The 13023-nt window shown below is 39.2% G+C and overlaps 1 protein-coding gene across 4 annotated transcripts in view; it reads left to right on the forward strand.

Annotated features, from left to right (window-relative positions):
• The window catches only part of ddc (dopa decarboxylase), an 85829-nt gene that overhangs the window by 37593 nt on the left and 35213 nt on the right, over positions 1 to 13023 (forward strand). For all 4 annotated transcript variants that reach the window (XM_069912229.1, XM_069912235.1, XM_069912237.1 and 1 more), the window contains 3 exons: positions 2490 to 2633; positions 8048 to 8114; positions 10384 to 10478. In XM_069912229.1, the coding sequence (XP_069768330.1) occupies positions 2490 to 2633; positions 8048 to 8114; positions 10384 to 10478 (306 nt within the window). The remainder of the gene's footprint in view (positions 1 to 2489; positions 2634 to 8047; positions 8115 to 10383; positions 10479 to 13023) is intronic.

The raw sequence follows: 13023 nt of genomic DNA on the forward strand, positions 1-13023 counted from the left end.
ACCAGGGAGCGAGCGGTATAAGTCCTCAACTTGAAATGCAAAGGGAGGTGATTCAGATACAGCTAACACTTAAGAAAGCTTTACCATTACAGGTTTCAATCTGTCAACAAAAGTTACAGATAGAAATGGAGGAACAAAGTCAAATAGTTATAATCGATGATGGCCAATTAAATTCTGACTTGGAAGTGGCTCCTAAAAGTTTTGAATGTATTTGTTATTTTCTTTTCCCTTGTGGGGTGGATTTTTGATTTCTTGCTTGCCTTATCCGAAATGTGTCATATTGTGGCAGGAGCCACAACCCATATGATGGGAGGAGGTAGTGCTGTTTTTTTTTATATACAGTATTTATTTGCGGTTTTAGATCTTTTCTTTGGAACAGAGACATTCACAGGAGTTGCTTGTGTTGGATGATGGAGACCTGGGAGGGTGAGACTGGAAGAGATTTAGAGTTAAATAATGGATAGTATTAAAACATTTAAATTTTTAGCTTTAATGTTAATGGACTTCATAGTATGATTAAAAGAAAAATAATTTTTGCTTATATGAAGATGAAAATTAATGTAGAATTTTTACAAGAAACTCATTTGTCTGAAAAAGAATTTTTGAAATTAAAAAGAGAATAGGTTAATCAAGTGGTATCATCATCCTTTAATTCTAAAACAGGAGGGGTAGTAATATTAATCAAGACAACTTTAACGGTGAAAATTCAGTGTTATAACTGATCCTGTGGGAAGATGTATTTTGGTTCAGTGTCAAATTTATTCTGAAATGTGGACACATGAGCATCTATGCACTGAATATAAGAAGATGAGAATTTTATACATGATACTTTTTTGCATTTGTCAGTCTCATAAAAAAAATATTAATAAGTGGTGATTTTAATTGTTGGTTGGATCCTACAGGGAATAAATCACCAAAATTGGTAACAAAAACTAAAATGGCTAAAATTACATTGAGTTTGATGAAGGAATTGAATTTAATAGATATTTGGTGTAAGTTAAATCCTAAAGAGAGAGATTATTCTTTTCATTCCCATAGACATGATTCTTATTCAAGATGAGATTTTTTTTCAAGATTTAAATAAACAAGTTAGGAAATTTCTTTGGAAAGGAAAAATGGTAAGAAAATCATTAGAAAACAACATGGAAATATGAATTAGGAGGAAGGAGCTATACAGATGGGTCACAGAGCTTAGGTTGTTGGCTGTATCTCGTATCGCTTTGATGAAGATATTGGTCAAGAGATTAGGGAGTTTGGGGCTGAGCTAGTAGGTAGAGACAAAGGCCTGGGCTGATCAGCTGTTGGGGATGAAGATCAGTAGCTTGTGAAGTTGGGTGGGCAAATGGTACTACAAGAAAGGAGGCTCAAACAAGAGAAGGTAAGGATTGAAGGTGGAAGGATGCCTGACCAACAAAAACAAAAATTAAAACTTGGTTGATCCAGCTTTGCCTACCACTAATCACTCTCAAAATGAAATCCCCATTCCATTGGGCCTAATTATTTAACCACCGCAAAATAAGCATCACCAAGTTGCCACCCATTTCATTTCGCCATCCCACTCCCTTGTCAATATGTCCGTTCATGGTCTCGCGTACTGCCAGACTGAGACCACCCGTAAATTGGAGGAACAACACCTCATCTTCCGACTGGGCACCATCTAACCGGAAGGCATTAATGTCAACTTCTCTGGCTTTCATTGAAACTCACCCTTTCCCCCGCGCCCCACCCCCCCAACCCCCGGCCTTGTTTTCCCTGTTGTCTCATTTCACGCAGAAATGATAAATTCTTCCCAGATCACCATCACATCCAATTAACACATTTTGTTGCTTTGGATTCTTCCCGCATTGATTGAATTCTAAGACTTTCTGTTATATTCCTGCTTCAGCCTTTTCTGATTTTTTTTTTTCCTTGAAGAAGGGCTCAGGCCCAAAATGTCGTCAATCTATTTTCATCAAAAAGATCCTAGATGCTGAATAACCCAGATGGATGAGTTCCTCCAGCATTTTGGCGTTTTTAATTTAAGCATCACAAAGACAGCTGACACACCTCTCTGTTGTAGCACCCATTCTACCCCCTCATCTCGGTTTAATTGCAGTAAAATGAATGATTCTGCTGCCTATACACATGACTGATATATTCCAACCAGCTTTCTACCTAGTTGTACTAGTGTGGGAAATGTCTGCGAGGATGCCTTTTCTTGGCTTAACATTGAAAAAATCCTTTCCAAATGTGCTACCTATGTTGACATTATGATGCTTTCAAATAAATTTTGTGTCAGACACTGAGCTCATGCTTGAATGATAAATCCATGAGGTTTTGATGGTTTGAGGGAGCCAGAGTGACAAGTCATTGTTGTCAGCAATGAAAATAAAAACTTGATAAATTAGTGTATTTTTTATAGTATGTTTGATTTTCCTTGTGGTTTAACATTGCAATTTTTTTTTTGCTAATTGGCTCCAATTTTAAAATAACCTCTCTTTCTCTCCCAGTCTCACTCTTCTGTTGAACGAGCAGGATTAATTGGTGGGATCAAAATGAGAAAATTAGTTCCTGATGAGAAATTCAGTCTTCGAGGAGAGACACTGAAACAAGCTCTAGAAGAAGATAAAGCTTTGGGTCTCATCCCTTTCTTTGTAAGTGAATATTTCCATCACCTTTCTTTTGAAGTTTGATTTATAATACACACATTGTTTGTTTATTTTTATACTTTCTGCCTTTTGGCTGAAGCCATAAAGTCTGCATTTATATTTCACCTTCAGGGAAGATGCATCCTCACATTCTGTGGGAGTAAAGGCCAGCTATGTTCAGTAAGCCTCTTGTGTCACTTAACATTTTGGATAATTGGGGGAAAGGGTTGTCATCATTCCCAATTTCCAAGTTTGGAGTTGTGCCTTATTAAATAAACGTTTTTAATGAAACTTAAATGTTAGTGCCTGAAAGCATTCCTGCACCATTTTCTGACATTTGATGACATAAACAGAAAATGCCAATTGCTATTTCCATCTTTTAGACTAAACTGAAATATTGCATAAAATATTGCACTAGAATTCAACCACAAGATTATGACATCCCAGAAGGAAATCATTCAAGCCAACAGTTGCAATGCTGTCTCCCCACTGGACCCATTCCCCTGTTCTTCCCTTATCCTTGCAAATTTCAGAAACAATATTCATGCCTTGTTTGAATAGGCACATCAATTTGTGTTATGCAGAATGAGACTACTATTTTAGCTTCTGCAACATTTGGGAAATGTAACTCTGTTGCTTTACTGAAAACACAGGCATCCTTTATTACTGGATTATGCTGTAGCGTTCACTTTTCTTTTGTTGCAAAATTATGAATTTTAAGAGAAGTTACAGGCATATATTCCAATATATCCACATTTTGTAAATGGAGAAAGGAGTAAATTGTATTTTGCCTTTGTTTTAGATGACCATTGTAAATATTTTTTTCCTGCAATTACAAGTGTAACTTCAATCTGAGGACCTGGAAGTCAGGCAGATGGTTCCAGAATTATTCTGGCATTCTAAATCTATTTGTTTTTAGATATCCATTGCCTAAAAATTAAGCTTAGCTGGAACATTTGATGTTATTTGTTTAAACTAATTGAGCCTGCAGATATTCCTGCCCTGTTTGCACAGCGAACACATGGCCACAAAGATTAAACTTAATCTTATTATATTTAAGATTTTCTTTGCCCAGAACACCAGTGTACAATAAAATAAATGTAATAATGCATTAGTAAATGTATTTGGTTAGAGTGGTGCTCTTTTTATGTAATTCACTTCCTAGAACACAAATACTGAAGATAAGCTGTTTTAATGTCAGTTGATATTCTTTGTATTCACCCTTATGATCCAAATAAGTCTTTATCTACATTAAGAAACAATTAAAAATATAGTTCAGATTTATTGTTAGAGTACATATATGATATATAAAACCCTGTGATTCTTTTTCTTGTGGGTGGGGCAAAATTACAATTTATTGATCATGCAAAATAAACTATACACAACACACACATGTAGACATGTAAAGAACTCTAAACCGATAATGAAAGGTAAACAAACTGTGCAATGTCAAAAGAATTAAAAAAAATCAATAAAGTACAAAAGTAAGAGACCTCAAATGAGTCCCTGATTGAGTTTGTTGTTGAGGCATCTGATGGTGGAGGGGTAGCAGCTGTTCCTGAACCTGGTGGTGCGGGTCTTATGGCACTTATACCTCTTTCCTGATGACAGCAGTGAGAACAGAGCATGTACTGGGTGGTGTGAATCCTTGATGTTTTCTGCAGCAGCATTCCCTGCAGATGTTCTCAACGGTTGGGAGGGTTTTGCCTGTGATGACCTAGGCTGTATCCACTACCTTTTGGAGGGCTTTACGCTCAGGAGTATTGGTGTCCCCATACCTGACCATGATGCAGCCAGCCAGCATACTTTCAACCACACATCTATAGAAATTTGCCAGGGTTTTTGGTGTCATAGCAAACCTCTGCAAACTCCCGAGGAAGTAGAGGCACTGACATGCTTTCTTTACAATGCTATTAGTGTGTTGGGTCCAGGAAAGATCCTTCCCTATTAATAATCTTTATTAACCTACTCCATTCATTTTTCATATAAAACATTTGGCCAATTTCTATATCATTGAGCACTCAAATGGTGGTAGCTACCATCAAATCATTGACCAAATATGTTTGAACAAATGTCTCTTGGATGCAGTATTTTTCTTAAGGGGCCTCTTTACTCTGTCTCCCTTATGAACAACTCCACCAGTAGCTTTAGTGAAGCTGAAGAAAGATTGCTGTTGACCAAACCACAATAACAAACTGAAAAGCAACCTTTCAGTGACGGCAGGAGCTAAATGACCACATATCCTTTAAAACACACTGTTTCTACCAGTGTGCCACAGATGCATACTTTTCTAACTGTAGCCTGGTGCCAGGGATCAGTGAGATGCTGTGCAGTGCAGCTCATTACTTAAGTGATTGGGCTCCTGCCCTGACTGAACTCAACAGCCAGAAAGGATCATATTCAAGTTCAGGTGATCAGTTACAGTACAGTGCAGTCACAGTGCAAGACAAACAGAGTAAGAATTAGCTTGGGCTCACAGGTTAAACTGGCAGTCAATCAAAGCAGATCTTAATATAGTTGAGGAAATATATTTGGGTTGTTTCAAACAAGTTCAATGTTAAGTGAATCTGATGAGAATATCAAGTGTGAGACTGTTTCTTACAATACTGTGAAAACAATGATTGTTCGCTAAATGTAAAATGTCAGATTACAAATTATTTTATGTGTTTTACTGTCTTTGAGAATCTGACTGAGAGACTACTTCCCAAATTAAAATGCCTTGAGAAATAAAATCTGAAAATTCTGGAACATAAGCAAAAACATTGGAACTGTATGATATATCTGAGTTCTAGAGCTCTTGTGTAAACTCTGCAAGATCCTTTTCACTTTTATAAAAGGGTTCTTTAATCTGTATGGAGTCTGATTAAACTGTATTTTCTCTTTTGGATTGTATTTAATGAGATATTCTGTTTTTATATTATTAAATCTTTATAGTAGAATCTTTAATTGTTTAATAATTAAATATGATTTAGAAAAATAAATTAAATTAATATTCCAAACATACAGATGCACATTTGTAATTTGAGGTTAAATATATGCATTTATAGAGGGGAGCTATGTGTGAGAGTTGATATTACTTTAACAAAGGATTTCATGATTTCTATCAATTTAAGTTGTTAATTATCTTTAAAATGCGCCATTTACATAACGATTTGGTATCTAAATTTAAATTTAGACATACAACACGATACCAAGCCCTTTCGGCCTACAAACCCATGGTGCCCAATTACACTCAATTATAGCCTCCAACCCCTGTATGCTTCAAAGGCTAGGAGGAAGCTGGAGCACACGGAGGAAATGCAAATGCAGACACAGGGAGATCGTACAAACTCCTGACAGACAACGCTGAATTCGAACTGTGTTGCACTGATTGCGATGCTCACCAATAATATGGCAATATAATATTGCCATTTAACACATTTATAGCAAATTTAATAATTAGCTCCACTTTTTCGCTCCCACTGGTCATATTCTAATGCAAGAACATTATCAATGTAAAAAAAAAGGTTTAAAATTTTCAAGTTACTTTCCTGCAATTCTTTTCTGGTTTGTGTTTGAAAAGAATGACATGTCACCGCAAAGACGAGAAAAATGACTATGATTGGAAAGTCATGAGACTAAACCTACACACTCTGTGTTCAGTAAAGCAGTAAATTGGAACGCAAGCTTTATACTTAATTCTGTGAAAACTATTTTGTTTAAATATTTACTTGATGACTGTGAAGGTGCTGGTTTGCTTGTTGCACAGTTTTAGAAGTCCAGATGCCCTAACTCAGACCAGTTCTGCCTGGATTAGCAGGGTTAGGAGTGAAGCACGATAGGCTGCAGATGCTGTCATTCTAGTAAACACTGTAATGCTGGAAGAACTCGACTGGTATTTTCAGCATCTATAGGAGATAAAAATATATTGCTGACATTTCAGGACTAAACCCTTCTTCAAGGAAAAATCAGAAAATGCAGAAGTAAGATATATCAGAGAGTCTCGGAATTCTAATAACGGGGGAGGAATCCAGACCAACAAAAGGTGTTAATTGGATGTGATAAAGGAATAAGTAGAATTTATTATGTCTGTCCAAAAGGAGATAGGGAATGGAGAGACAATGAGGGAATAAGGGGATGGGTTTAACAAAAGCCAGAGAAGTCTATATTAATGTCATCCAGTTGGAAGATAATGGGTTGTTCCTCCAATTTATGGGTAGTCTCAGTCCGGCAGTACTTGAGACCATGGATAAGTACGTCGGCAAGGAAATAGGATGGAGAATTGAAATGGGTGGCAGTGGACAGAGCCAAGGTGCTCAAAGAGCATCTCCCAGATTGCGTCCAGTCTCTCAGATGTAAAGAAGACCACAGCAGGAGCACCAGATGCAGTAGATGACCCCTGCAGATTCACCAATGAAATGTTGTTCAACTTGGAAGGACTGTTTGGGGCCTGAATGGTGCAATAAGAGAAGGAGTTGGTGCAAGTAGAGCATCTCCTGTGGTCACTGGGGAGGTTCCAATGTTGGACAAGGGAGTCACAGAGGGTAGGTAGTAGTAGGTGGCAGAAATGGCAGAGGAGGATGTGTTGGATGCAGAGGCTGGTGGTAGTTGAGGATGAGAGGAATTCTCATCCTTGTTGCATGTGGGGGTGGATGGAGCCAGGACAGTTGTGCGGGTAATGGGGGATATGTGGGTGAGTGCTGAATTGATGGTGGTGGAGGGAAAGCCATGTCGTGTGAAGAAGGAGGACAGCTCTGACGATCTGGCATGGAAGTCCTCATTCTGGGTGCAGATGCAATGGAGAAGGAGGAATTAAGAAAATGAAATGGAATCCTTACAGGGAACAGGGTGGGAAGATGTGTAGTCGAGGAGTTGGAGGGTTTATAGAAGATGTTTGTCAAGAATTTGTCTCGAGATGGAGACAGAGAGAATGAGGAAAGGAAGAGTGTTGCTAGAGATGGACCAAATGAATTTGAGGTCGGGATGGAAGTTGGCAGCAAAGTGGATGAAGTCAATGAGCTCATCGTGGGTACATGAGACAGCACCAAAGTAATTATCAATATAGTGGAGGAAGAGTTGAGGGCCCTTAACTGTGTAGACTTGTAGCATGGATTTCTCCACATCCAAGCATAGCTGGGGCTCATGTTGTTCCTATTGTTACCCCTTTAACCAGAGGAAAGTGCAATGAGTCCTGTTAGATTACAGGCAGTACTCAGCAGGTGGATGAGTGCAACTCCAAGCCAGCTGTAACCTCCTCAACAATTTATTTTCAGAAAATATCATTCACCTCTTTTTATGAGCTTCAAAATTGCCTTTTTTATTCATTCACTGTGTCTCCTCATTGGTTGATTTATTAGTTTTAAGAAGAACATACATGTCCTGTACTCTTCCAAGTTAATTTTGGTTGCTAAAATGTTTCAATGTGTTCTTTCTATCCACAGGTTTGTGCAACGCTTGGCACCACTTCCTCATGTTCATTTGACAACATTATGGAGCTAGGACCAATCTGTAAGAATTTCTAAACATTTATTTACTTAAAAAATGTACTTTAATCCATTAAAGATGAAGGCACAATCTAATAGGAAATATTTAGAAGAAAATATTAAATTATCTTCTAGAAATAAATTGTTTCCATGTGTGTTAAAGGGATATTGTATGTTTCCAATGAAAGGTCATTAACACAACACAACCAGATCACAATAAAAACAACCCAATAGTTCTGTAGATAACCTTAGCAATTCTCAGTGAGATATAGTGATGAGATATGGTGACGCACCAGAGATATTATTTGATACATTAATAGTGAAAGTGGTTACCTTGGGTGTGCTGTTTAAGAATGCACGTTGTAGCTTTTTCCCAAGACACCCTTTAAAGGATATGTCAATGGCTTTTAGGTAATCACAAGATGTAGAAATGGAACAAGGTGTCAGTCCTGGATCATAGAATCATACTAGGTGAAAATAGGCCACTTGGCGCAACCTGCCCACATCCCAACAAAATGCCATACTTGCTTTACACCCATGACTCTGTGGCTCAGTACAATAATAAGACCACCTATAAATCTGCTGATGATACCACAGCAGTGGGTGACATAAAAGGGGGCAATGGGTTAGCATACAGGAGGGAGATTGAAAACATGGCTGAATAGTACACAAACAACAACCTCTCACTCAATGTCATCAAAAACAAAATCAGAATCAGAATTTATTATCATGAACATATGTCACAAACTGATTGTGGACTTGAGAAATTGAGGAATTGAGCTAAATGAGAAAGGGAAAGCCAGAGGTGTGTTCCAGTGATTGGAGCTCAGAGGTTGGGAGCTACCATCTCGGAGGACGTTTCCTGGACCCAAGATACTAATGGCATCGTGAAGAAAGAATGTTAACGTTTCTACTTGGGAGTTTGTAGAGGTTTGAAATGACATCATTTCAAACTGAGCAAACTTTAAAGATGTGTAGTGGCAAGTTTGCTGACTGGCTGCCTCACTCCCTGGTATAGGGGCACCAATATTTCTGAGCAGAAAGCCCTGCAAATGGTAATGGACACAGCCTAGCTAAACTCTCCGCACCATTGTGAAAAATCTACATAGAATGCTGCCATCAAAGCACAGCAACAATCATCAAGGATCTATGTGTTCACTGTTCTTGCTGCTGCCATCAGGAAAGAGGTATAAGTGCCACAAGACTCCTACCACCAGGTTCAGGAACAGCTGCTACCCCTCCACCATCAGACTCCTCAACAAAAAACTCAATCAGAGACTCATTTAAGGACTCTGACTTTGCACTTTATTGCTTTTTATTTTTTCTGTATTACACAATCAGTTTGTTTACATTTGTTTCTTTGTATATAACTCTCTCTTTTGTATGCGTATCTTTTTGAGTACAATTGTTCACGCTCTCAATGAGTAGAAATTCTGCCTGGCCCACAAAAAAAAAAGAATCTCAAGTTTGTATGTGATGTCATGTATGTACTCTGACCATAAATCCGAACTTTGAACTTGATAGAAGTATTGAAAATTATGAGGGACATAGATAGGGTCAGAACCTTTTTTCCCCCAGAATAGAAATGCCTAATACTATAGGCATGGACTTCGGTTGAAGGAGAAGTTGAATGTAGATTTACAGAACAAGATTTTTTTTTACACCAGGAGTACCAGGTATCTTGAACACTGACAAGGGACATGTAAAAGCAGACAAAATACAAACATAAGAAGCATTAAGACAGGCACATGAAAGACAGGGCAGAGAGGAATATGGACCTTGTGCAGACAAGTGAAATTAGTTTAGAATGGCACCCTGGTCAGTGAAAACCATGTTCCTGTGCTATACTGTTCTATGGTATAACTAAGTTAAGCAAAAAGCAGTTAAGAAGTAATATGGAGTGTTGAAGTGTGCTTGAGCTGCAGAGTTTGCATTTAATGTCTAAACTTGATTGTACCTTTTAAAGGTGTGGTTTTCTGATGAATCTGAGAGGCAGTTAAACATCAACCACATTGGCATTTCTTGCAATGATCCAGTGGCCAGGCCAGGCAAAGGGAGCAAATTTCACATCCTGAAGTGCATTAATGAACTGGGTGGAATTTTGTGACATCCAGGTGGCTTCACATAATTCACACTTCAATCCAACAGACACAAACATTTCCATTCCATTCCCATCATGTTGTTGTCATGTCTGCGTATTGTAAAATATTTCCTTCAGTTCTCATTGTTCTTACTTCACTGGGTAAAGTATAAACTATTATTTCATTGGTGATTAAAGTTGTGTAATATTTCAGGTAATTCTGAAAATATCTGGATGCACATTGATGCAGCCTATGCAGGAAGTTCGTTCATCTGTCCAGAGTTCAGACCTCTTTTAAATGGAGTTGAGGTAAGGGTTTTGGCCTCTGATTCATTGTTCTGAATTTGTGTATAGTTATTGAGAGTGGTTGGACCAAGAGCCTGCTGACTTGACCCAAGCCCACTGGGGCTGACTTATCTGTCAGGATGAGTTGGTGTTGGATCCTGGATTGAAATGTTATCCATGTCAGGGTAATTTGCCTGTAGAATCTCATGGTTGGATTTTAATTTTGTATCCAAGCAAATCTCCAACTAGTCCTCCAGACTGCGATTCTGTGGCGTGCTAGAGAATGTGCAAGGTGAATCCTGCCAAATGACATGATAATAGGATATTTGTGTGCTTGTGCGCACAAAGAACGCTGAGCAGAAGTGTGCAGAGTAGAGAGGACATGACTTTGATAGCGTGCCATTTGGAGCTCAACATTGCAGCTAATGCTCTTTTTTAACCAAAAGATAAGGAGTGACTATTCAGCAATAGGAAGGACCCATCTATTCCATGGAACATCAGTTACTTGTAGATCGGTTGCAGGGTTCTGAATTGGCACCTCCTGTGCATGCTTCAAACTGCAAATGTCTACCTGGATTAGAATATCCAGAGCTGTTGGACATTTTGATGGCTTTGAGATTCCAATATGAACCTCACTCCAGTTACATGAATATTAATGGGTCTTATCCTTGACATTAGCATTAAAATAAACAGAAAGTATCAACCTACCCTAAGAACAGTAAGGAACAATGTGGGAGACATTACACTTCAAAAAGGAAGCCTTCATTGAAATCTGCCAGGCAATGCAAGATCAAAGAAGAGCAAAAGCTGCATTACCAGACCTCGGCAATGGTAATATGCACTGGTCACTTTAAGATGATTGCTTGCAACCTCTATTTTCTACACACTGTCTTGTAATGAAATCATCAAAATACCTTTGTGTTTAGGTGATAATGCAGTTGAGGCCTTCAACAATGAGAAGAGAACTCTTGCCAACACCGCTATGCTTGTCCACAAGAGGCCCAGTTCCTTGCTCTCACTCCCCACAGATGCCTCCATCAATGCCATTGGAACCCTTTTAGAGCAACAAGTCAATGGCAGGTTGGATGAAGCCTCTGACATTTATTTCGGAAAAATTGTCACCCACTAAGATGAGGTACAGTATGTTCAGACAAAAGATCATGGCCATCTACCTCACTGTCGAGCATTTCTGCCAATTGTTGGAAGGCCATCCCTTCACTCTTTATATAGACCACCAGCCGCTCACATGTATCACTCTCAAAAGCGCACAGCACTATTCACCATGGGAAATCTGCCACTTGGATCTTGTGCTGCAATTCTCCAGCAACATAGGCACATCTGAAGAAAATTGAATCCTGTTGCTGCTTCCCTATCCAGATTGGAAGTAGGGGCCTTTCATGCAGCAGCAACTATTGATTTTAATGCAATGGCTCGTGCACAACACATTGATCCTGAGCACATCCAGAATGTTACAGATCTCAGACATGAAGACTTGCGCATTGGTGACTCAGGTGAGACAATAGCGTGTGACACATCCACCAGCAAATCAAGACTCTTTGTGCCTACCACAATGTGCTAGGAAATCTTCAGTGTGCTCCATAAAATCTCCAATCCTAGGAAGCAATGATCAAGCTGGTCACTGAATATTTCACCTAACCACACATCAAGTGCAATGTCAGACTGTGGGCAAAGACCTGCTTGTTGCGTCAACGCTTCAAGGTCTGAAGACACATGAAAACCTCACTCAGAAATTTTGCTACTCCAGATCTTGTTTATGGATCAATCAAACTTTGATTTGGTTGGTCCACTCTCACCATGGAGAGGTTACATTTATTTGCTCACCTCTGAAAATCAGACTACAAAATGGAAAAATGCCATCCCAGTCACCAACATCTCTGCAGAGACAGTAGCCTGGGTTTTCATTGACTGAAGGGTCCCAGCATTTGCTGTCCCAGGCATGATTACAACGGACCACTGATCACAGTTTGAGTCGCCACTCTTCCAAGCTCTCACCGACCTTTTGGGCACCAGCCAGGTTTGGACAATAGCTTACCATCCACAGGCAAATGACCTCATCGAACATTTCCACCGTCAGCTAAAAACAGCATTTACAGCCGGAGGTGACAGATGCCAGTGGAGTGCATGGTTGCCCATGGTCAACCTGAACTTTCATACTGCAATAGAAGCAGTCATAGGAAAAGATGATGGAAATGGTCTTTGGCACCACTCTGACACTTTCTGGGGAATTCATCGAATCTGCACCGATGTCTAGACCACTTGGTCCTGCCAATTTCATCAACCAACTATGGCACTCCATGTAGTTATTCAGGCTAATGCTACTATGGTCTACGTGCCTGCCAACCTATTACACTCCACACAAGTCTTGATTTGTCACAACACTGCTCGCTGTCCACTTCAGCAAGCATACGATGGCCCTTACCAAGTTTTCCAAAACCAGCCCAAAAGTTTTGTTATCTATTGGGACAGAAAGACTGATACTATTATCTATCAACTATTTAAAGCCGGCATACATCGAGAACCAGCTATGCCATCCACCGAACTAGCCCAT

Source organism: Narcine bancroftii, chromosome 1, assembly GCF_036971445.1.
Source record: "Narcine bancroftii isolate sNarBan1 chromosome 1, sNarBan1.hap1, whole genome shotgun sequence".
NCBI classification, from domain to species: domain Eukaryota; kingdom Metazoa; phylum Chordata; class Chondrichthyes; order Torpediniformes; family Narcinidae; genus Narcine; species Narcine bancroftii.